Source organism: Aptenodytes patagonicus, chromosome 1, assembly GCF_965638725.1.
Source record: "Aptenodytes patagonicus chromosome 1, bAptPat1.pri.cur, whole genome shotgun sequence".
In the NCBI taxonomy this organism is placed as follows: Eukaryota; Metazoa; Chordata; class Aves; order Sphenisciformes; family Spheniscidae; genus Aptenodytes; species Aptenodytes patagonicus.
The window spans coordinates 153,146,896-153,173,393 of NC_134949.1; the positions used below are offsets into that span (position 1 = coordinate 153,146,896).

The 26,498-nt window shown below is 39.0% G+C and overlaps 1 protein-coding gene across 15 annotated transcripts in view; it reads right to left on the minus strand.

The window, feature by feature from the left end:
• Positions 1-2,803: 2,803 nt before the first annotated feature.
• The window catches only part of INPP4A (inositol polyphosphate-4-phosphatase type I A), a 140,442-nt gene continuing 116,747 nt past the window's right edge, over positions 2,804-26,498 (minus strand). For all 15 annotated transcript variants that reach the window (XM_076359251.1, XM_076359225.1, XM_076359243.1 and 12 more), the window contains 8 exons: positions 25,781-25,953; positions 24,208-24,331; positions 23,331-23,457; positions 20,850-20,990; positions 19,345-19,442; positions 16,133-16,245; positions 15,620-15,774; positions 2,804-5,874 (listed from right to left, as the gene is read on the minus strand). In XM_076359251.1, the coding sequence (XP_076215366.1) occupies positions 5,742-5,874; positions 15,620-15,774; positions 16,133-16,245; positions 19,345-19,442; positions 20,850-20,990; positions 23,331-23,457; positions 24,208-24,331; positions 25,781-25,953 (1,064 nt within the window). In that variant the 3' untranslated portion in view covers positions 2,804-5,741. The remainder of the gene's footprint in view (positions 5,875-15,619; positions 15,775-16,132; positions 16,246-19,344; positions 19,443-20,849; positions 20,991-23,330; positions 23,458-24,207; positions 24,332-25,780; positions 25,954-26,498) is intronic.

Below are 26,498 nucleotides of genomic sequence, written 5' to 3' on the forward strand. Positions count from 1 at the left end.
CGGCTAATTATGTCACGAATAAATGGATAGACTGCATCCATCCTGACTTGGTTTAAGTCACAGGAGTTGAGCAGGTTTTCTCTGCATCATACTGGTACATAAGCACAACTTAGGTAGGGCGTAGGCAGCAGTAAGGTTTTTATTGACGCTTTGATGCGCATACTGAAGAAGCTTTATGAGCTTGTGTGAAGGGGCAGACTGAAGCAATTAAGCACATACGTGGTAGTTACCAGAATCAGGGCTGAGCCGGAGGTCCTGTGGACAAGTAACTGCTTTATATTCCAGTTCTATATTCCTTATCGTTAAAACTTTAGATTGAGAGTTTTCTAAAACTTCTCCCCTTTTTCCCCACACCATCCAATTGGGGCGTACGTCCAAACTCCCTCCCAAAGGTTTTTGCCAGGAATCCCCACCTAGCTTCAGCAGAAAAGGTTTCTAATGACCCTGATGGGAGCACTAAGCAAACAAAACCATTCCCACCCCGGATCACCAATTTCAGCCCCAGTGCAATTCGTTCACGTTCCAGGCAGTGCCTTTGCCATTGGGCACTGTAATTTCTCTTCTTTTAACTTTTCAACTTTATGAATAATTAAACGTTCAGTGAGCCTGAGGGGCAGTGACTGATGCCAGGCCTAGCGATCCAGTCTGGGGTTACAGCTGCTGTTACTGTTGGAGACACTGGGAAGGCTTCTCCACCCTGCTCCCTCAGGAACAGTCAACAAGCCTAGTGATTTGGGGTTAGGTACAGAATGATACACATAAGTAATACACAGCATGTTATCTCAAGTATTTTGACTGCAAGGACCAAAACTTTACAATAAATTACATTAGGGGATGTACAGTACGTTCCTTATGCTGTAAAATACAGAGCTGCAGAACTTTACGTTCAGAATATTTAGGGTATATGTACAATAGCCACCACAAAAAAAAAAAAAGAACTTCTTGATGCTGAAGTCTGTGTGCAATACAGAAAACATCAGTTATAGGACCAGACTGGCAAATAACATACAACGTAATATTGGCATGACTTAAGAGAAAAATGGGATGCTTGGCAGGGATACCAGGCTCTTATAAACTGTGTTTTCATGCCATCAACTGATCACGTTGGACACTACTGAATAAAGTAGGACACAGCTCCACATGTCACCATCATGCCGACAAAGGGAGTCAGTTGCAATGGGCAAAATATTTCATTAATTGGGAGCAGAAAGTTTGCCTGACGTTTCAAATAACGTGAGAAAAAGAGGTTGCTGTTGAGTTAAGCTTTCTCATTCATAGCCTGAAAGTCTTGTCATTCATCAGGGAGAGCTATTTTAAACCCATATGCAGTTGGCAACATTATATAGATACAAAATTTCTGAGGTGGGTCTTAGAAATGTTTAGGAATTCACAAACTGAAAAATGCTGAAAAAGTTTACTCTTGGTCACCAAAATTACCTACAATTTCTTCTGCTGAGGACTCTTTTTCTGGTTTAAACAAGTGTGTGGCTATTTTTTGTTGTATTCTTCTTGGTTTTCTATTCTCTCATATATTTTTTGTGTTGCATCTATTAAAATTTCCTCTCTTTTGTCAGAGTACATGTTTCAAACTTTAAGATGTTACATTTGTGACATCAGGTAAGCCGTTCTGAAGTGCCATTAGTGCCCGTATGCGGAAGGCTGTACCACAGCTTCAAGTCCTGCCTGAAGGCTGTCGTCCAGCAAAAGTCACGGCAAAGAGATGGAACGAGTTCTGGTTCCACACCAAAGCAGGCAGTCACTGCTGCTCTCGGAAGCTCCCCGTAGCATCACTTACAACCCATGGACACGCACATGCCCTTCATACAGCCACAGCTCCACAGGCAACCCGGATTCATGGTCGCCTTGGGTTTTGAACGAAGCAATCTTTATGGAGACACGTACGTCAGCTTCAAACACGTGACGATTTCTCCAATAGCTCAGAATGCCTTTTAAAGATGTTAAACTTTCAACCATCTTTTAAACACCTCACCTTTTTAAATTAAAAAGAACACTGGCAGATACATTTTTGACACAAATTTAAATTTTGAAATACAGATATGCATATATACACACATGTATGTATACATACTGTGCGTTTGCAATTTAGGAATTCCCACCTGTCAAGCGTCTTCTCTGTCTGCATTTTGAATGAAAGCAGCGTGGGTTTTTTCCTGGTACTGTTTTTCTTTCGGTGTAACAAGAAAAACATTCATTGAGCCCCACCTGTGGCCCTCAGTCCTCTTTCACGGAAATAAAATTGTATTTGGCAGTTCTCAAACATCCAGTGACAGTAGCATTACATTTTTATGTTCTATTCTTTATATTTTATAGAAATCGGAATGCTCTGGATTATTGTCTGTTACACTATTATATAAAATTTATTTAATCTGAAATCAAAATAACAATCAACAATGACAACCTAACTCCGCTGAAAAGTAGCATAACTACTAAAGCTGCTGGAGGGATGAGTTGGCTGAAGGGGAAGCAGCAGCAGAGAAGGAATTCTATTAATGGAAGGAAGAGTGAAAAACAGAAGAAAGCTCAGGAAGGTCTTATAGAAGATTCATGGAGAAAGTATATAAAATTAAAAAAAAAAAATCTCATACTGCTTCTTTGTTTAACTGTTGCTGCTGAATGTATTGCACGTGGGACAAACTGGTGCCTGACTCAACTACAGAAAAGTGAGAGCAGCTATCCTTTAGCAGGGTTTAGGAGTAACCGTGTCCTGACTTGCATTCCTGTGTAAAATATCTCCATAGACAACTTAGCTTAATATATTCTCCAACAGATAAAGCATATCAAGTCAAGGAACCTGAAAGTGTTTATTTTAATTTACCACAAACGCGTTAAAAGCAAGCCAGCATTTGTTATTCTGGTCAGTTCTTTATTGGTTTTCATCCTAAAGACTAGCACATTTACAGCATACATGGATTGGATGAACTAGAATATATAAAACAGTAGCCGTGTGTTTATGATTAATTAATACTGCCCAAAACCAAATAAATAAAAATATTTCAATGCACAAAGCTTGGCAAATACAGTTGTGTTGGGACAAAACAGCGTTGTATTATACAATAATTTTACACGTATAAATGAAACAAAAGGCAACTGTGCTGTAGGTACTTTCACAGAACATACACAGAACATACTTGGCAACAGTTTTCTTTTTTTACCTTTGTATGTTTTATAATTTAAAAAATGTACTCAAAAAAGAACATTAGACAGAACTTCATTTTACAGTAATCCTTAAATTCGCCTCTCCTGTGCAACAGAAAAGCTTACTTCACCCTCGTGAAGCGTCCTATGTGGATTTCAAGTTTCACAGTTTTTCTTTTTTGATGAACTGCTCGAGATCTTACTGTTCATTACGCCCTTTAAACAAGCCCGTCGATGTGCATGTACTGACAATGTCGCATATATAAAATGTTAGCTGGACAACGACGTTGTATACTGAAATCAGAATATCTTAAACAAAACAATGCAGTACTTGAGACTGGTATTCCACCGCTTTAAAAAGGTGAGCAAAAACCATGCACATACAAAATTCGGCAACTTTTTCTGACTACATTGGTATGCAAAATAAATAAAGGATCGCTAAGCTCTAGAGCAGATCTAATGATCGTTGGCCACAGTCTAAGAGAGTGGCTCTGCTGATTGTTATGATAGACCTCTTGTTATTTTCTTCTGAAGCGGAACATTGGAAGATTTTTAGTGTAACAATTAACTATGTTTGAAATATACAAAATAAACTCATCAACTCATAAAAACTAAGGGATAGAAAGACTATAGTTTATACAAAAATAAATGTAGCATTTAACAATGGGCCAGGGACTGAAGGTTGAGCAGAACTAATGGAGTAACATGTCTAAAGAGATCCCTTCGAAAAGCTTTTCACCACACCTTTGTTTAGATGTTAGCAATAAAATAAAATAAAATCAACACTTACTAATTAACTGGCGAATGGGGTTTGTAAAATTTCCAAGGGACTGTTCTAGTGTAGCTGATTTGTTCGGACCTGGGATAGGTACTACAATACGTTGATTTTGCACAGAATTCAGTGTTTTGTTATCCTAGAGAGACCGAAATAATGGTAACAACCTAGTTCAGCAGAACTCTCTGACCTGGCTTTGTGACGTGCTGCTCAGTGTTAAACTGCAAAAGGCAAAATGCAAAAACTGCTAGACCTGGAACCCCCAAACCTACATGGGAGCAGAATGAACATGACTGATTGATAGAGCAGTGACAGCACAGACAAACATCAGTGAGAGGGAGAAAGAAATCAGAAAACAGCCATATACTTACCTGGCTGTTGCTACTCTCACAAGAATAAATGAGCAGATTTTTCTATTCTAAAGCTCGTATCCTTAGAAACCAAGGAGGAAAGGGCAGAGTGTGCTGAACGAAGCTAGCTAGAGATGACTTAATCCTGTCAAAATTTGGAAATTAATGTTTAGCTGCTTTTTAAAAAGGTATCTTAGCTTCAAAGGCATTCTTTGGGAGATTATTTCCGAGGAGATCTGTTGAACGTTTTCTGTCAAGTGCTATCAAACTGGTCACCTTAGTCATAAGCTAGAACACCTCTGAGGTTCTCACGCATTAGCAGTAGCACGTGAGCAGTTCCTTTCTATCAGCACGGGGCATCGCTACCTTCCTCAGAGATACCCTGAAAACAGTCATACTTCCCCCCCAGGATTCTGAACATCTGCCCAGGTAAAAGGCAAAGGTAAACAGAAACCAATTTTGGTTACGGAGTAACGGGGATGCGTTGGGCACTTGGAGCATTTTTGTATTGACATACAAAATTGATACGGGAAAAAAATCGAACACTAATCAAAAAAATGTAACCCCCCGAGATACTAATGCTTACAATCCAGAAGTGATACAAAAAGCTATGGGTAAAAATGTGTTAATTGATATACAGTACCATGGAACACACTGTCACGTGCAACGTTAGCAACTTGCTTGTTGCACTTGCCTTATAGTTCGAAGGGGCAGGGGGAGCTGTTGCTGGCATTAATGGTTAAGCATCATTATGTTTTCAAAACATTTTTTAAAATCAGTTAAGATGTGGGCCCAAGTCCTTATCTGCTGAAGATGACAGGAATTTGTTTTATTCAGATGGAACTAGAAACTAGACCTCATATGCCTGGCCTTTTATGTATTGTTAATTTCATAGATGAAGATGGCATCCTATATACAGTAAACCAATTTACGCTCCTGGCTTTTATTGTGCTGATTTTTTTTCTAAAAGTCAAACTTCGGTTTCTTGATTGTAACAATGCATTCTACAGTTATTAGACTGTCTAAGTTCCAATCCCTTTTTATTTACAACTTTTGAGTTTTACTCTCAGTTTTAAAAAGTTTATGAAAAGCTCAATCTCAAGGCAACTCAGTATAAAAAGGTGTTATGTGAAACAGCTGCCTAAATGCTGTTCCTAGAGTCCTTGCCCATCCAGGAGGTACCTAGCTATTTGCATATAGGTTATTATTAAGTAGCACGATATCTGTTCATCTTACATACACTGAAGGCTATTTAAACGGGCAGAGTCATCACACTATTCTCAAGCTAAGGTGTCAGAATAATTGTTACTGTGGATTCCAATTCTGTAAGTAACATGCTCTGTATAACCTAGCGAAACGTACAAAAAGGTTATTTATCTCTTCTGGATGACAAAATCATGTATTAATCTAGAGTGTATCCACGAGTTTTAATGCAACAGCAATTACAGGACATAGTATGCTTATGTTTCAACTTTTCCATAAGTTCCTTCTGGAGGCCTGTAATACTTTGGGAAAGCCTTCAGCTGCAGGGAATTAAATGCATACTTGCGACATCCAACATTCTTCATTGTATTTTCTCGCCGACAACCCTCACTGGGGAAAAAAAACAAGCACAAAAAATGACAGCAGTAAAAAGGAAAAAAAAAAAAAAAAAGACTTAAACTAAGATGAAATGAACCGGTTATTTTATAGCATTAACAAAAAGTTGGTTATATTTAATGAGCGTTTAATTAATTTGCCACTGCAAATATTAAAAATGATGACTCATCATACAATGCTAGTAAGAAGCACACAGAATGGATACATGCTATGTCTGATTGCTAGTTTTGCATTTCTAAAAAGCAGCAGTGCATCTACTGAAAAAGTTCTTTCACGATGGTTTCATGTATTTCAGGGTACACTGTTGTGGAGTTCACATGCCGCTTCATTGCACAAGGGATCCCAAGAGATTGCTTACGAGCAGTTCTGCTAATTTATTAGTATATTAGGCTGAAAAAGAAAAACTGCTGTTCTCTCAGTAAGAGCTTTAAAGTAATTCTATTGTTCCCTGTATGTCGGCGTTATCAGTACGTACTTAAAGATTAGAGCTGATACAAAAATAATGACTTTCCAGTTATCTCTGCATGCATAAATTGACTTGAAAATCAACATAGTCTAAAAAAAAAATCATCATCATGAAATAGCAGCTTTGTGTGGGTTCAAAAAAGATTGGCTGCATTGGCAGTCATCACCCCGACGAAACAAAGCTGTGCAGAATTTAATTTTTACCCAATGTTTTGGCGCAACTGCCCCACACTACAAAGAGGTTCTGTGCTACAATAAAAAACTACTCCAGTTTTAAGGCTTCTTTACACTTGTAAATCTACTTCAGAGTTCCTTTGACTATATCCAAAAACAGACGTACAAAGAGGAAGCACTATCTTTTAAATATATATTCTAAATCAATCTAGGCTTGCAGGAGAATGTCTTTCCCTGAAAGAGAACTGAAACCTAAACAACGATTTAATACTAGAACTTCATGGCAAAGTGTACAGTACACCATCTTATGGTGGAAATGTCACGTTATTCCTGTCTTGGAGATGGCTGCAGCATCTATCAGGTAAACTGTGGTCATCTGATTCAAAAGGAGGGTTTGGATTCCGGTTCAGTTTGAAAGCTCTCTGCTCTTACTGACCTCGCCGTTCTTCTAATTTTGGTTAATTAAACTGACTGTAACCGTGTTCTGTAGGTACCACCTAGTTCGACTTCATAAAACACTGTAACTTTTTGCTTTAAGAAACAGTTTAAGTAAGTTTGAAATTTGTCTCCGGAGCACATTCTGTGCCTGCCTTTTATAGACTGGATCGTACGTGATGACACTATTTTTATGGCATTGTTTTGTGTTTTACAGAACCTCCCCAAAGGCTGTTGCAGTCAAATAGATTCATCAAAAATTTACACAAATTATAGTTCAGAGTACTAACAAAACCAGTAAGTTTAACTAGCAAATATGGGGTGCTGGATGAGCATTTTCACTCCAAAGTGAATCACTCTGTTCATAATTCATTCCACTGCATCTGGTTATTGCACATGTCCCCCTATGGCACAGGCGGGCCACAGAGACAGTGACAAGGATGTATTTCACACACCATTTCATGTGCCGTGTTTCTTCTGCTGGAGGCACATAAGCAGTACGCACTACAGCATTTTAAATATGAATGCCTGAACGACAGCACAGACCAAGCTAAAAAAGAAAAAAAGATGAAAACTTGTCCCCACCAAAGTTTAAGAAAAAAAGAAAAAGCTACATTGTTTTCAAAAAGCCTAGGCTTTCATTCTAGATGAATTTAAGGGCGGTCTTACTGCAACCCTAATGATAGTCATGAGCAAAGCCTTCATACTTTATTTAAACAGATTAATAATCTCAGGGAGTTCAGTGGAGATACTTCCACTAAAGTTACTTTCGCATCTTGTTAGACTGAACCCAGGACACTCATCACATCGCAAGAACAAGGCCACAGTCCAACCTGACATTTGTTCACTTTGTAAAAAGGTAGATTTTGGTATCCATAGCAAATGAACCAGTGTTAATCAGAAAGAATAGATGATTTTTATGGAGACGCAGTGGTACTAGATATCAGCACAGGACATGGATATGTCCAATACCATCATACCATGATTTTAAATCTCATCAGCAGTAAGGCTTTACCTAAATTCATTGCAACTAAAAATAAATAGGATACATGCTTAAATATATATATATAAAAATATACATTATATATATGTGTCTTTTTGTTTTGGGTTTTTTTTTTAAACAAAATTGGAAGAATAGTGAGGAAAAATACCAGGAGATAGTGTACTGTACAGTCTGATTTCGTGAAGACACAAATATAACCACATACTTTATTTTTTTAGTTAGAATATTCACCAAATTTAGGATTTTATTCTAACTGTGCTTTTTAATTTTTTTAAGCTTACCTCTCTCAGAAGCTTTCAAATTCCATTAGAATTGATAATAAAAGCTATAGCTACCTACATTTTTTGAGCGAGTTAATAATAGTAGAAAATAGAAATCACAGTACTAGAAGAGTTCTCCTCAGAAGCCCAATTTTCTGTCATCTCAGGCACCAAGCGAAGTAAATCCCTTTATGAATTTAGCAAACTACATTAAATGAGGTTAGGTTTTTTGATCAGCTATTGCTATTGACAAGCTCTGCCAGACCACTGCATCAACAAAATCTTTCAGTTTAAATAGGCCTCTCCCAGTTTGGTGTTGTATATAAATGATCAAATTTCATCTGCAGTTATTCTGTGTGACTAAACTAGGTAAGCCGCTTTAGTCTCACCACTTAAATAAATGTTAACTTACCATCATTCGTTTATCTCTAAGTAAGTCACTATCAACATCATAATTTATTAAAGCTGTCCAACACTTAAAAATGGAAATAACAGTAATATTTAGTCTAGTGTAACTAAAACGAAGCCCAATGGAAAACCGCAAACCCACCTACTAGAGGAGCTAACTGATACCTCCCTCTTCTTGCCTGAAATATTAAAGACCAATATCTGTAACTTCTCGGATGATAATGACCCTGTTTCAGAGTAAGTTCTGTAACAGAGCGCCTGAAACAGATAATGGATCATTAGCAGGCTAATGCCAATTACACCCTCTTCCTAACCACAAGTCATTCTCTTTATGTCTTTAATACATTACAAAATGCAGATCTACAAATAGAATGAAATAATTCTGCATGCAGCGCACCGCAAGTTGTTTTTTGAGTGGGTACACTAGTCTATTGGAACATACTTAACCATGAGAAAGGAACAAGACTATGATTCTACAAACTGTTCAGTAATGTAATTTGGATAGTATGCTTTGAAATGAAGGTAGAAATTTGTTTATTTCTTTAAATAAATTTCTTATAATTTCTTATAAACCCCACCCATGTTTTTATTTTTCTCTTCATACCTCGTAAAAATGAAAGGCAAGATTAGCATACACCTTAAATATACAAAAAGATACAAATTCTTTTCAGACAGAGTTCCTTTCTCTGGAATACATGAAACAAGTAACACAAAACTATATTTGGTAAGAGATCTTCAGGCCGGCTAAAGTAACGAGGTAACAGGCCAATGTCAGACTATGTTACAAGCACTGAAAGCAGAACAATAATTTAAAGTTTCAATACAATTCTTTTTGATAAAATAATTTGATGTATATTTACAGTTTAGTACAATAGAAACGTAAAATTGTAAGGCATAATAATAATTCTTGGCAGACAATGCTATGACACATTCCTTTGTCCAGCAGGTACCAAGTGGCAATACACATTCAAGCACTTTTTTGTTTTTGTTTTTTTAACCTTATCTTCACTTGCAACGTAATCTGGCCACCAGGTATGCTATGCTCAGAAACAGCCACACAATCAGTAAATTGGGGCTGAGAGCTAGTAAAGGAATAGAGTAGAGGAGGCTGGGATCTAGTCTGAAATCTCGGATGGGCACCAAGCCACTCAAGTTCTTCTGGGTGACTACCTCCCGTGTTCCAATGCTGTGAAAAGGAAGAAGGTTGGGAGGGGGGAAAATAAAACAGAAAGGAAGACGGACATGCAAATGAATGTATAAAGAGAGATGGCAACACAAGGTGGTCAAGAAAATGAAAAAACATGGAAGAAAGCACAACAAAACCAGAAGATGAAGTAAAGAAAGAGTGGAAAAACATCTCAAAAATATGTATCAGCACAAGTACAGAAACAAGGAGAGGGAAAGAGAATAAAAGAGAAAAATAAGAAAGAAGTACTGTAGTCTACTGAAAACAAACACATGTAGGTTGAACATAAATGGTTTTCCATGTTCATTCTTTCAGATTACCAAGCAATAATAGCCCATGCTGCTCTGCCATGCTTCCGCATGCTGCAAAGAAGTGGAGCTCTGAAAAGCAAGCTGAACATGAATAACCATTGTAGTATTTGACCCTTTCAAACATCTTTCCATGTAGGCTGCAGTGCAATAATTTAACCTCTTAAATACCTGCTCCATATGTAACAAAAACCCCAAATCACCCACTTATTTTTCTGCTTCAACGTGAATTCCAGTGTGTACCAATACGCTTTCCAAAATGCATGTTTCTGAAGTACCTCAATATACGCATGTGAAGGCAAGACATGCTGCACCGCCCATCTCATTATGCCCCTGCTTCCTACATTGCTTTGAGCACAGAAGGCCTAGAGTGGAGAACACCTCTTCAGGTAACCTGTGGCTTTGTAGTGTGGTGGTTCATTTTGGATCACTCTTATACCCTGTACAGTCCAACTCTATTTTTAGTTTACAAAGCAACAACTAAATGCAACCTGTGAGCCTGATCCTGTTAGAACAAGTGCACTCGCTCCATCCATAAAAGGTCATACATAACCTTGCTGGTTGCGTAGCAAGGTTAGGTAACCAACAGACAATGTCTTGGAGGACATCAGAGATACTCTGGAGGTGGTGAAAGAGAAAAATAGCCTTCAGATGCTGGTGACGCTTCACATCAAATGGATTTAGGTGGGCAGGGAACTAAACCAACTGTATTTCTGATCTGGATTAACACATCCAAATCGGTGATTAAAATAAGTTTTCACTCCTGGTGCCTACACTGGATACGGGCAGATTGAGTCTGTGATCCAATTCCGAATTATCTTTGTAGTGGCAGGCGAGGAGGGGGAGATAAGTACCTTTGCGAAGAACCCACAATCACACGTGGCAGTGGGAATGGCAAGTAGGATACACAGCAATATCCAGGCTTGAGAGGGGGGGCCGCACTGAACTATAGTGTAGGTTTGAGTTTTCTCCATCAGTCGATACCTAATGCCCACCTAATCTGGATAAAAGGAGCACCTGAGCTTAAGGCTGACCTGAGGACTGGACTTAGAAGTCAATGCAGCTGCAGTCTCCCACGTATCTGAAAGTCAAGTACTCTCCTTCCTGCCTGGGCTACTGGTGAATAATGAGAGCACATACAGGAATGTATCTGGTACAGGTAAGAAAAAGCAAATGTATTTGTTGACAATTGCCTGGGCATAAATATGCACTGAAAGGCATTCAAAATATAGAAAGAATATTAAATGAACTGGGGTGTGATCTGTGAGCAGAAAGCTAATGTTGACTGGAAAGTGGTGGATAAAGGTTCAACGGAATAGTCTGGAGGAAGAAAAGTGTTTTAGGATGTAGGTAAGGAAGTAAAACAATGGGGGAGGGAAAGAAGGAAGAAGGCTCAAAATGGTAAGATGACATTATGGACAACACATGCCACATCTCTTGTCATTAAAAATTAGTATCAAGCTACTCAATTTTACACAAAGACATACACACAGACACATACAGTGGGAATGCAGGCAAGAGCTGGAAGATGCTTTCCCTGTCACTCTTGGCCCATGTGGATGCTTCCACCCGAGGGGGGAAAAGTCACCTTTTGGAAATACCAAATATTCCAAATTGTACACAGTGTCTCACATCAAAACATTCATCGGCAGACTACCTCTAGGAGAGGACCAGGGTAAACAGACAAAGCAAATTTCCTGCTAATCCAGCTTGTGTATGGGAACCCTCTCTGTGAGGAGAGGCCACGGCTGCCCCATGCCGGACACAGCCAGTTCCAGCCGGCTCAAATGGACCCACCGCAGGCACAGCTGAGCCCCGCAGCCATGATGGTGGTGCCTTGGGGAAAGCATCTGTAACGAAAGGCAAAACACTGCATGGCAGTGAGGAGTAATGGGAAAAGATGTGAGAAACAGCTCTGTGAGCACCAAAGTCAGAGAAGAAGGAGGGGAGGAGGTGCCCCAAATGCTGGAGCAGGGATTCCCCTGCAGCCGTGGAGAACACCACGGTGGAGCAGATATCCACACTGCAGCCCGTGGAGGACCCCATGGTGGAGCAGGTGAATATTTCCTGAAGGAAACTGGAGCCCGCGGAGAGCCCATGCAGGAGCAGGTTTATCCTGAAGGATTGCAGCCCGTGGGAAGGACCCACACTGGAGCGGGGGAAAAGTGCAAGGAAGAAGGAGCAGCAGAGAAGAGCTGTTATGGACTGACCGCAGACCCCTGATCTCTATCCCCTGTGCACTGTTCAGTGTGGGGAGGAGGTAGAGGAGTTGGGAACAAAGGAATGAAGTACTTGGGCCTGGGAAAAAAGAGGTTGTGGAGAGAAGGTATTTTAATTTTTGTCTTTGTTTCTTACCATCCAAATCTATTGGCAATAAATTAATTTTCTTTAAGTCAAGTCTGTTTTGCCTGTAACAGTAACTGGCAAGTGATGTCCCTGTCTTTATCTCAACCCACAAGCTTTTTCATTGTCTTTTCTCCCCGTCCTGTTGAGGAGGGGGAGTGAGAGAGTGGCTGGGTGGGCATCTGGCAAGTGGCCAAGGTCAACCCACCACAATTTTGTTCTTAAAGCATGTCAACCAGTGAAGAAATCCAACCAAACTTTTTATGGCAGTTTTATTGCCGTGAGTGGTCATATCACAACATGACCGTCAGGGCTGTGTTATGCAGTCTTTTTAGTCATCACCATTGCAGCTGGAAGAGGTTATTTTCCTCACCCCATTTCCAGCTGCTTTTCAAGAGCCCCCATCAGAGACAGCTCTCAACTTCCTAATTGGTTTAATGAAAATGAGCTGGACTACCTTAAACGTGTAAAGGATTTTGCTACCTAGGCTGATTTTGACTGAAACTGGATTAGACTATATTCACACAAACAGCTCCACTGGCGTATCTGACAGGACAGTAATCTGGTAGGAGGAGGGAGGGCAGGGAGACACAAGTCTAGTGGGGAGTGTTGGCACTACTGCAGATGGAAGAGGCTATGTGATCCAGTTGGACTTCGACTCTTACACTGCCTTTAACTGGCCAGGTAGTCATTTCCTCTGTAGCTTGGACTTCCAGACATATCATGATTTTACTAGTTGTAGGCTGTGAGTTACCATGTATTTGATTTGGGACAGGAAAAGCTGCAACTTATTTACAGAAAGTGAGTTTATTCTAGTAGGATATTTGTTTCTAAGGTGAAAGTCGCAAACTTGTATTTGTGAATTTCTACAAGAATCTACAAGGAGCACTCAGTGTTCTCTCACTGATGTCCCTGCTCACTGGATAACATAATTATCACAGATGCGTAATTATCACAAGACTAGGAAGGAAAGGAAGTCCCTGAGGATGAGTAAGCGGGAACTAACACCTCTGAAGACCAACATCACATTGAAGAAGAGGGTGCTTTCTTAATTTTTCAAGAACAGTGTAAGCAAGGATGCTTTTCTTCTCTGGAAAGTTACCAGTAGAGAAGAGATGAAATACTTTCTTTGACTCCCACAACTTAATAGTGCTTCTTCCCTGCCCTTCCAACTGTCCCAGAAACTTCAGAAGTCTTCAAGACTGAACCAAGCCTTCCTTTTCTAGTACAATTACACAAATGAAAGATCCAAGTTAAAAGAAAAAGCAAGTTTTCTGAATGCCCTGGAAGTAATTTGCAACTCTCTCACTTCCTATGTCTGTCATCTAGGTCAGGTCATCCTGTCCAGGTTGAAATGGGTTTGGGCGGAGTTGGAATCCTATATATTTGTTCCATAATCCTATCTCTCTCGTTAAGCTCTGTTAATTCTGTGTCATTGTTCCCGAGCAGAATTGGCAAATAATTTTAAAAACACAACAACCTACCCCAAAGAGAACGAAATGTGAGGAAGAGAGAGTGATGGGCTTGAAGAATGGTCTAATCTTAGTATTCCTTCAGGACTAGTCAGTATTTGTTCTGCACAATCTCTCTTAGTCAAAGATTTAACAGAAGAAGAGAAAGTCACATCTTTCACCTGTTAGAGCAAGTCCCTGATGTTGCTAGAACACACTAGCCAAAGGTTTTGCCTAAATTGGCCCTCTTTCAAATATCGCTGTGTAGGTCAACATAAAGCAATGCATTTGTTGGGTCAATATTTTATCTGATCCTGTGTTATATTAAATTGATAGTCTGAAGGTCCAAAACAATGTTATTATTAACCTGTCTCTACTGTGTCCACAACTGCATTAAAAAACCCCACATTAACTCAGTAACTAATTTAAAGAAAATAACAAGATTCCTAGTATCATACTCATTCAGTTTTTATTCTTACTAAATAAACAACTGTGCAACAAAGCTTTTTTTGTTTCAGATGTCTAAGATGACAAGTTGCATAATTTAAATAGAGACATTTGAGAGCCACTTAGCTTCATTTTAAGTTAATAACTTCTCCCTCAAAAAGCTGCTCCAAGCTTTGTTTCTAATACCAAGGTTTAACTATTCTCTGAATGCAGTTTTCATGTACTGTACTAACTCTGTAACAATGCAGCAAAAAGTGCAGCAAAAAAGTAAAATAAGAAAGTCCAGTGACATCCAATTAGATGTAGATACAAAAACCAAATTATTAGTGTAAGAGGCTGCAAGTGTTATTATGTGAGACATTTTCCTTCTAGGTAACTGAAGAGTAAGAAAGGGTCAAACAGCAAAAACATACAGAAAGGATAAGAGAATTGAACACTCTAGAGATTTTGGTGAGAAGACACACAGTACAGTACATTCAGTAAGAGTGAATGTTGAAAAACAGGACTGAACAGCATTGTTGAACTACATCGATAAAGACTAAGGCTAGATTTCTTATCCTTTCTTTTGGTATGTGAGTTACGGAGTTTTCCAGCAGTGCTTGAAACAAGGCATTGAACAACAGTAAACAGATTTTCTTTTTTTTTTTTTAGTACAGTATTTAATTACGCAAACTTCTCTGCTGCTTCAGAATACAGAACATCATTATATTGATACGACAACAGCACACTGACACATTGTGATGAAATTTGGTTGCTGTATTGTGAAACACTCATACTGACATTTCACCCAGTGAGCAGTGTTTCACTGCTAAAGAATACACGTGGCAAACCAGTGCAAACTGCAAGTGTCTATGTTTCCAAGAACAAAAGACAGGTCATCCCTGAGAAATCTGCCTGATCTAGAACTAAGAAACCCAGTGCTATGACAGTTAAGGTAACCTCATCATTAAACAACTTTCAAAGCACCAGTTTCCTGTTCTGTAAGCTCAGCATGAACAGAAAACACGTTTTTACATGCTCCTTTGAAAACTCCCAATTCACTACTGAAAACTAACGCCCATCTGATCCAAATCTGGTAACAACCAGCTTTAGCATATGCAACTAATACATGCAAGGGAGGGATGAATTCTAGCAGCCAGTTTTGCAGTTTTCTGGCTTTATTTTACTTTTTTTTCCTTTTGATAGAAACAGAGACCACTGCTCCTCTGCAGTTTGCATGGTTCCTCATTTAGGAGTAAGTGACGCAGTCAAACTCTTACCTCCTCATACACTCCAGAGCCTGGGTGAAGACCTGTGGAGCCATTCCATGTTCATGCTGTAGGATCAAACACTGCTCTAGGGTGACCGACATGGCAGTCCTATCCTTGGCACTTTTACAGCTTGTAAATCGAACACCATTTAGTCTGCGGCATATCTAGAAATGGGATATACAATTCATCATTCCTTCTTCATGCATAACCTTCTGTCAGAGAACACACCTGTACTTATCCTCCTTAGAGAGACACTAATGTTGTGTAGGACTTTTGATGTCAAAAGTTGTCATCGTTGAGACAGCAAAACCTCGTTACATGAGTTGTAGGGAAAATACTGATGTGGAAAATACATTTTATCTCCCCGTGTCTCATTCTAGAGGAGGTTTAACCTGGCAGCATTTCCAAGCTACATGAAAGCAAATGAAGAAATTCGAACATAGCGGTAATAAAAAAGGGGAAAATACATATGCATACAGAAAATCAACTGAACTATGCAGAGATGCTTATGTTAATAAATACCTCAGCAGCTTGCCAAAGGATATCAACATTCTTATTTTTCCTTGCATGTACATTTTGTCCCAGAAATCTTAACAGTTCAGGCAGGCACGTCTGACTACGAGATCGAGGTAGACCTATAAAACAAACAAAACCAACTCCACTTATTTATCTGTATTCAACACTTTTGCAAAGATAAGTTACATGGAAAGTGTTCCTATATGCCTGTTGCAAACACAATCATGTTTTCTTGAAACTATCAAAGCTTACAACAATTAATCCAATTCTTAATTACTTAGTACCACCAACAAAACAAATTCAAGTTTAATTAAACTCAACTGGAAATATACATTCAGGTTATTTAAAACTTTGGGGGCTCAGAATCTGATAGCAATATAATAACAGAGTGAACAAAGGGAGCAAGATTGGAATAGTTATCTTGGTTTGTGTGTCACAGATATACTTGCTTTCACACACTGTTCAGAACTGTATGTAAATACGTAACTGCCCATATTATCACCCCTCAGAGGTGACAGGATGTCACAGGATGTCTCAGAGGAGACATGCATGTCTCCACAGAAACCCTGAAGATATCATTTTATAGTCTGCCCACATTTTAAATTTTAAATTTGCGAGCTGGCCAGTTTTCAGTTACAAGAAACACTCTTTCCGATAGGACATCGCACTCCCATGATATGTTTATTAATATTTCACTAAGTGGAAATAAAACAGTTGAAATTTTTCAATATTTCAGAGTGCTTTCAATAGTCATCTTACATGTTCAAAGTGTTAACGCATCATCTCTTACACACGTAGCAAGATACTCAAAGACAATCAACAAGTATTAAATAGGTTGTCTTTTTTTTTTTTTTTTTTTAAGGGGTAACTACAGGACACCAACTAAGGCTGTGACTGGACAAATAAGGCGGTATGCACTGTTAAAAAATGACTATGCGACAAAAAGAACCCCACATGCGTGATATATGAGGTTTTATTTTTGGACCACATCTGTTCTCACAGCAAATAGCATGTTAGCACTATTGTGTCTGTCTTGAACTCTACACCTAGAAAGAAAGTAATACCTGTAAACAAAAAGAGGGCGCAGACCATCTCCCCAAGTATTTCTAAAGACAAGGAGAACTAATGGAACAAGGACAAGGAGCTAGTGAAGCTAAGACAGTAATTCACTTCTTAGAAATTCTGCAGTGCTTAGAATTAAGAGCACAGGGACAAGGACAGTGGATCAGGAATCAACTTCCCTTGTGTATTGTTCTTGAAGGGAACATTTCCTACAAGCTGCCAGCAGATACTTCACTGGGCGTCTTGTCCCCTAGAATGATCTGTTTGGTTTTCCTTTTGCCTTTACTTACCACAGACTACACCACTGGCTGGTCATAATAACCACCTGTTTTACAGTTAAATGTAAAATCCTATTCTCTCTTGACAAAGGTTCATGGAAAAGTATGTTTCACTTTGTACATCCTAAATAGCACCACAGAGGAGGTACAAAACACACCTTCAGACCTTTCTCATGACAAGCACAGTCCCAGGTTTGTCCATATAGTCTCAGCTTTTCACAGAGCATCTCTAACACATCTGCTGGAACACCCACAATATTTTTTTCACACTTCTAATCAAAACTTTCGCTTAATGTTTATAACCACAAACCATTTGTCCAAGCTGGATTGCAAACCCAGGTACAATATATCTGCATTTACCCAGGACAAACAGTGAAGCAGAAGAAAGTTTTGGCAGAGAGCAGATTTTCATTTCATGTGGCAGGGATCCATGTAATAACAAGTAACCAGAGTAAGGGAGAAAAGGCAGGTGGACAGAAGACTATTTTGTTTTCTTTCACTGTTAAGGTGAATGTCAATGCCACCTGTCCAACACTGCACGCCATCCTTATTCACAACTTCAAGTCACTTGAAGGAAAAGCTCTGTATAAGCAGTAAGCGTTATTGGTAAATGAGAAACTCAAGGTTGTGGCAACAGTGCTCTTTAAAAATAGAGGAGAGTAAGTATAAAGTTAGAACAGAGTTCAAAAAAATATGAAAAGAGAAGGAACAAATGACAGGACAGAAAACAGATTGCAGGATTAAAAAAAGTTTCAGGAAAAAAGGCAAAAGCTAAAAGATGATTGGATCAATGAGAGAGGTTTGGGGACGAGGGAAGAGACTGAAGTAAAAAAAAAAGTGAGCAAAATCTAAGAGGAGAGGAAGGAGCTGAATGGGAACTAGTATTATGGAAGACTATGGACAGAGACATGAAGTAACGGGGAGAAAAGCAGAACAAAAATCACTTTAAATTGATTAACTTTTGAACTTTACAAGAAAGTCTGATGCTAGACTACTAGGTAATAAAAAAATAAAATTTTTCAGCTAGAATTTCAGAGAATTAATTATGGAGGATTATGAATGCCTGGAAAGAGGGAAACTGCTTCTGCTCTCAGCTGCATCAAAAGAAATCCAGGGTAACTGAAAGTACAATAACGTGTAACAGACAGAATTCTTACTATCCTGTTGCATGGTGCTGCATTTGTATTTCTGCAATAAAACTGCAATTGTGGGACCCATGAAATCAGCTGACAAGAGATTTGATACTAATAATGATGACTCAATGAATTTTCACCATTTTCGTCATCACGTGTAAATAACATTTATGCCACTGCCTCCCAAAAAAACAGTAACAAGCAAGAAATTTTCCTATATAACCAGTAAAATTCAAGCTTGTAGCTATTGTCTCTCTTCCAGGTGCTAGACTTCTCTGTCACTGGCTGAAGATGCAACAATTATAGGGGAGTGCCAAAGGATAAGCAGAGGGAAAGTGATTAAGTTCCTAAAAACTGGCAGTTGCTCTCTGTGCAGGTTATCATAAGTTCAGAGAACGTGACCAAAAACTGCACATAAAAGTGCTGCTGCTATGACCTGCCACTTTTATGCCTTCCCCTCACGACAATCTAACTGCCTAGCTACATGTTTATATAGTACACAATGCCGCTAAGAAGGACTGGCAAAGTAAACTAAAAAAGGAAAGTTAATTAGACTGACCTTTAAATCTCTTGAATCTGCTCTACTTAGTACTAATGTATTAAAATAGAGTTGCATCATTTCTTGGAGGTTACTAATGCTGGTGTATCATCAATATTTAAACAACTAACATGAAGCAAACAAATTAAAAAATCAGCCTGAATTGTGCTGTTCAACCAAATTTGCCATTAATTACCAAATACTTACAATCATCAGGCAAAACTTCCTTGAACTGCTCAAAATACGAATTCAACCGCACTAAGCTTTCCATGTTAATTACTTCTTGCAGTGAGGTGTCTCCAAACCTTTAAAAGGTGAAGAAAGGAACAGTTAAGCCCATGGAAGAGTTAAGCTCAAAGAAAAAGGTTTCTCCTCTTCTTCAAAGCAACTGCACTTGGCAATGACTGCCAGCAAACAGTTTAAAGATTCATCCCATGAAATTCCTAACCATTCAAACACAGAGTAAAGTGTAACAGAGAAGTGTTGTAGTGATTCATTACAGAAAAAGAAAATATATGAGTGTGAGGGGAAAAGTGGGAAGGAAGGTGAAAGAAAAATCTTGTAGATTTAGTACTTAAAAGAATAGTACTTAAAATCTTTTGGCTTTTGTGTCTCTCTTTCAATATTAAATACCCATATGATAAATCATTTTGCCAAAATTCAAACTTTTAATAATGTGTGTACTAGTTTAGCTCATAAGCTAATAATAACCATAACATCAGTGGATAGGATTGAGAACTTTGACTTCAGATATGTAAATGAGAAATATGGATCTAGGAGTAATAAACCATGAATATAATAAATATTGTCAACAATGCCATGATTCATCTCATCTAACTATGTCTACGTACACAGATACACACACACAGTGTTGACATCTGTAACTATGCTTGTCACCTTGGGCTCGCTTTATAGGCAATAGAGGACAACAGTAACTGCTGGAATGCCTTTGTTAGACTTTTTCTAGTCTAACATACTAGAATATGTTAGTCTAGTCATACTGCACACTCCACCCCGGTGCCAAGGCTGCTGTCACAACATGCATGTGTCTGACTTCACTGGAATTCTCCATTAGAACAGTGCTTTGTCAATGTATTCTTTACAGGATATGGCCATAACAGAGGGAAGCTCTGGTGGCTCTTCCAAAATGGAACAGTTTCCCTAGCATATATAATTACGTAATTATATTTTTCAGCTTTACAAGAACAGGGTTGCATTACATAAATACTGCAACGATATGTTAAAACAAAGGTCCATCTAGCCCATTACCCTCTTTTTTGACAGTGGCCAGAAGAGGGAGTCTAGGGGAGAGTGCAAAACCAAGAGGGCAAATACACAGCGACACTCAGAATGATCTCTCAGCCTCTAGTGATCTGCCACTCACAGAGGTCTCGAGTCTCAAGCAGCGCCTCTGTGTTAAATAGCCCATGATAGATTACCTCTTTTGTAAATTCACTTCCGAACCACATAAACCTGCACTAGACTCAAACCCATGAGGTAAGGAGCTCTACCGCTATGTGCCATATGAAGAAGGACCTCCTTTCGTTTGTTTTGCATTTGACAGCTTCATTTAGTATTCCCTTGTTCATGTACTGGAGAAACTGAATCACCATCAGTAATGCAGCAGTGCAACTCCATAGAGACATACTTCCATCAGAACGAGAGACTGCTGAACCGCCATTAAGGTTGAGCTTGCATGACTGAATACATACTTCTCTGCTAGGGTTTGCTGCTCGTTGATTCCCACATTGAAAAGAACAGGCTGAACCCTCAGTAACATGCCACTTTGAATCTCTCGCGGCAACAAATCAAACAAGGCGCTTGGCAAAGGGATCCTCACATTAAATCCATCACTGCAAATAAATAAACAGCTATTAGACATAAAGATCAAAAAGCTAAATTCTGAGAATGTGTTATTTATGTAAAGAGGGATAACATCTAGAACATAATATGTCTATTAAAAAATAAGTATCAGTCAAAACTGAGGACTTAAAGGAACTGTCACAGCTTGCTCCTAATCAGAAAAGTTATTCTAGTTCAGAAACAAACCTGCAGCAACCTGTAGTGTTGATTTTACATCCTCATGGACATTTCAATCAGATCTGCTGATTTCCTGACAAAACCTGATTTTGCTCTGCTCATTAATATTGCAGCTCTTGTACAACTAGAGTAGAAAAAGCCAAATATTGGCATGTTCCCATCTCATCAAGAGTAAAGTATATTTGATTTTAAAGTGATAAAGGCTAATGATGATGCACATGCATAAAAGGATACATTTTTGGATACAGTAAGTAGTACTGACATTTCTGAGCAGAAGGATAGAGGCAATGATAGTAGCAACCCAAGCATAAATTGAAGGGGGAGCTAACAAAAGCACTGATACAGAACTTTATGACTCAGACCTACAAGCTGTTCCTGCAGCACAACAGGTTACCTTGGGTCAGCTGAGCTACAGCGAAGAGCACTGTGTATGCTTTATCTCATGGCAAATGTGAGGTAATGCAACTTATCTTATCCCATAACATCAGTGCAGACTAAGGTATGTTATATTACCCTATGTTGGAACTGCCAAGACACAAGTTGCCGTGGTTTGTGTGCTGTGTGTTAACCTATCAGCAGCAATACCTTGGTGTTACATCCAAGTCTTTACAGTGCAGAACTCTCAAGTACAGCATATACTCTCAAGTACAGCAAAAGAGCTCTGAGAAGTATATAATAAGGTAATCAAAATTGGTCTGTCCCACATTTACATTGGATGGACACACAAATCCTATGCTATGTCTGAAAGCAAAAAAACCTATTTTCAACGCTAACTGTAAAGCTTCCAATAGTTTGCACCAAAATAAATACGCATGATTTCTTTCTTCTCTTTCTTCTCTTTCTTGAGTAAAATCTAGACAGCAAAATAATAAGCAACACTATCAGACCTAAAACTAATGAAGACTGGTTCCCTGCTGATTAGTGTCCTATAGCTGATGGCAAGTTTCAACTAAAGATTTTCCTTGAAAGGAATTTTCTGTCAGCTGTCAGCCATTTCCACAGGTCTCAGCAATTTCCATAACATACATGATTGTACTACAGACCTCCTTCACCCAGGGAACTTTTCATTGCATGTGAACCTTACTTAACAAAGTTCCTCTAAATGTTTTTATCTTTGAGAATTCTATCTCTTTTTCAGATGTGGAGGAAGCTGGGCAAAGCTCCAGTGGAGCTCGGTACAGCACACTGTAATCGAATAAGCCTTATTTCCTCCAGAAATCAGATTCGAAACTAAAAGATTCTAAAGACTCTGAAATACAGAAACATTAAAACATTGACTTTCATGAGGCCTCTGTCCTTCCACAGCTTCATCCTCATCTGGGAACTGGCTCCCTCTGGGCAAGAACTCTATCGCAGGGGCCCATCAGCCCCATATCAGCTGCAAGGCCAGCTGATAAGCAGGCTGAGGCATTCAAATTGAAGTGTGACTCTGTTTGCTGTAAATGCTTCCCATCATAATAAAGCTGTAACAGATCACTCCCACTCCACTTTACGTGAGGATGTGAATGTTTGTTACTTCAGACTTTTAAAACAAAAATTGCTTTTAAGCTCAAACTTGAAAATATCTCTTTTCAGACAAGTGGCCAAAATGAGCAGCAGTCTAGTGTTTCACAAGCATCTGTAAGTTAAAGCCAGCTTGGCCCTGATAGTTTGGAAATTGATCCTAAACAGGCCTCACCTCAGCAGCAGCCCATCAACTGCCTGATACATGTTCCAAGTCCCGTTGTGCTAACGGTGGCCCATTACTCAGTGGCATACAGTAAAGCACTGACCAACTGATCAACAGCAGTGAATTTCAGACAATGAGATCAGCCTCAAAAGTCAGTCTGAAGTTTAAGAACAGCACAAGTGCTTAAGAAAAGATTGAATACTTCTGGCTTATGATTGTGGAAGGCTAGGTCAAGATGATATTTATTCATAAAACAATACTGCCATGGTTTGAGCCTTGCCATATATCCCTTTTCAGCTTAGCTCCCTGTAAAATGAAACATCAGTAAAAATAAGTAAGTCCACTTCAAAACATTTCTTCGAAGTTCTGAGGAGAGAAAGAGCACAGTACAAAAGCACATAATTAATTTCAAGTGCAGTATCACTGCTTCTCCCATCTGCAGTCCCACCCCACTTCCTGCTCCTCCCTCCCCACTTTTTTTTACCGATTTCCAGTGATGACCGGCAGCATGTCAGTAGACGTATTTGATGTGGCCTGAGTTACTTTAAAGGTTACATTCCTCAAGTCCATGATTCCCAAACTCATGTCCTCCAGCATTGCCAGCTCCTCGCCTAAATCAAGGAGGAAAAAGTGAATCACAATCATTACTTGTTACGTACAACTTCCCTTTATCAATTTGACGCTGACTGTAGGTCATTGGTCTCATAAAGAAGTTCTATGGATGAAGAGACTCTGGAGCCCAGGCCTTCACCTTGACCTACAGACTGCAGACAATGTCATGACCGACTTTATGAGTTCAGCAAGTTTGGAAAACACCGATGATCTAGCACAGTCCAGACTACTGTTGTTCAAGTAGATTATATGCTGAATTTCCAATATAGATGATGCTAGTAAGTACTTCTCAGCATTGTCACAGCCATGATATCCTTTGTGTTGGAAAAGTGTGTTGGAAAAGTTACACAGTATTCCGGATTTGCTCACTTTGTACTGTAGGATTACAGGAGGTCAAGAAAATTAAAAAAGCCTATTTTGGGCACAGTTTCTCCCAGTTTACCAGAATTTTAATCCATTTCTTTTCTGAAAAAACGATCAATATGTTACTTTTTTTTTAAACCTTTGACATTATATTATAAGGCAAGTACACGTTATCTTTTAGAAGCAATTCAATTAAATGCGAAGAAATTCAGAGTTGTTAGCTAATTAAGTACTCCAGATATAATCTGGTTTTGCATTTCAGTTTTCAAAATCATTTTGTAGCTTAGCTGCAGATTGTCCCAAACACTCATGTTCTGCTGCAGCCAATTTAAAGCAGAATTTGCTGACTCAACAGCTAATACCACCCTCTGGCCCTGTGCCTTTACCATAAGTGCTCAGCAGGCTCTCAAACTGCGCCAGCAAGCCAATGGTGTAGAGTTGTCTTAGAAATCCATCATCATGCAGGCAGTTCCTCAGCTTGATAATGAAACCACAAATGAGAGCTGTCAGCTGTGGGAGAGAAAACAGACAAGAGTGAAATGATTCAAGACAAAAAAGGCTCTTCAGCCCCAAACAGAAACAGTATCACATATAAGAGGTGCATAAAATCTGTCAGACTGATGCTCTTTTCCCTTAAATGTCACTCTTTTCCTTGCAGCTGAAGAGAGACAACCAACCAGCAAAAAACCAAAACATTCATAAAACGAGATTTAGGGCACACTACCTTCAGCTGGCAAGCTCTCCCAAAATGGGACTGGTATTGATCTTGCATCTATTTGTTTTCTGGACACAATCACTTGTATTAGGGTCTACAACTTACGAATTACAAGAGTCTCCTTGGAGAATTGTTTTAGCTACAGATGGAAAAGCAACACAACTAGTTCCAGGCCATGAATTTTGATAGTATGAATAAATGATTTGTTTTTTTTTTTAATGACATTTTAAGAAAGCTTAAAAATGCAATACCTGTTTGCATTATGCAAAGATTCAAACTCTAGTGTTACAAGATATTCAGGACAAGGTCCTGAAGACCTAGTACTAAGATCAGTACTAAGATCTAAGATTAGTACTAGTCTTAATTCACTCTGTCAACAAAGGACTTTCCCAAGTGATTGCCATATGCTATGTACACAGGTGTATGACTGTTACAGAATTAAACAAAAGGGAATAAAGTTCTGTTTATGATGGGTAAACATATTCAAAGCATTGAGTTTAAAAATTATCTGCAATATGAGGTGGGTTTTGTATAGAAAAATTCCTTTAATTTATCTCTATGAGATATTACATGTTGGGACAACAGCCCTACCAAACAATGTCCAAGAGATAAGCTGTTCGAAACAAATGAACGAGATACTGATTTCACGGGGAAGTAGACACGCTACAGAAGTGTAGTGGGCAGAAGAAATGTGGAAGGTTTTTTAGTGCAGACACCTGCTAGTCAGTGGCTGACAGGAGATCCCAGCAGGCTCAGAAACAGAACTTCTAGGAAAAAAACCCAAAAACCAGCACTCATTTCTCTCCCTGTAGCTGGACTTCTCTCCTTAGGTACCACAGGTCCTGTTGGTTTTCTTGATGCAGAAAACAACAAAAGGTAACCAAGGGAGTACACTTTCTACTCATGGGCTTTTCGCCCCCCCCTCTTTCACATCTTGCTTCTGGTTTTAGTTTGGTGGCATTGGAAGGCAAATGTTGTTTCTGTAGACAGCGGTATATTTTTACTAGTTCTGGATTTTTTTTTTTTTTTTAAATAGTGAATGTATATCCAAGGGGACACTTAAGTTATATATTGTCAAATGCATGTTAGTGATCAGCAAGGACAGGATAGCACAGCCTGTGAGAGGAGATCACAGTGTTAAACCTGAGAGTAGAACAGATCTGAAAAATTCTGAAAACAGTAATCTTTCATATTTCATATAAACCCCACCACGTGTCAAAGTGCAATCATATTTGCTTGCTTACAGTTTGGCAGAAGACAACATCCCTGCGATACTGAAGGCTCAGGCAGAGCCCTATTGTCGGGGCGCTGTCCTGCATTAATAAAAAGACCATGGCTTTCTTTGCCTTGTCACTCATCATGGCTACACAGTCTGTGAGTGTTGTCAGCAAGGGATAAAGAGCTTCGCTCCATTCGCCTGGTTGAAAGAAAAAAAATAGCAGCGCTGTAAGTACTTTGTTTGAAACAAACAAACATGCATTAAGAAGAAACTTCCTGTTGCAAGTCAAAGTTGTTGATAATTCACATTTAGGGCTTGTTTTATTTTGGCTGGCTGGTCACTCCCTGCTTGTTATTAATTAAGTAATCTTACAGAGTGGTTATCGCATGAGGAAAATATGGAGAATTTTACTCTGTAAGGCTGTTACGACTTTCCTGACCATGTAATAGCTCCCAGATTTGTGCCCAGAACAGGCTATACAATAGCTGATTTGGAAAGCATAACAGAAAGATGAATAGCTATATACACAAATGTATACCACTGCGTGTGCATGTTCAAACACACCCTTTCACAGTGCATACAGGGACAGACAGTATGGAGTCCATCGTATAACGGAAATAATGAACATTTGCTTAGCCATTTCTGTCAATGAGATTTCTCCCAAATATCTTGCCTTCGAATCTTTTGTGGACTCATAGGTGTATCATTCAACTGCCTCACCATCTTATTGATCCTTGTTGCAC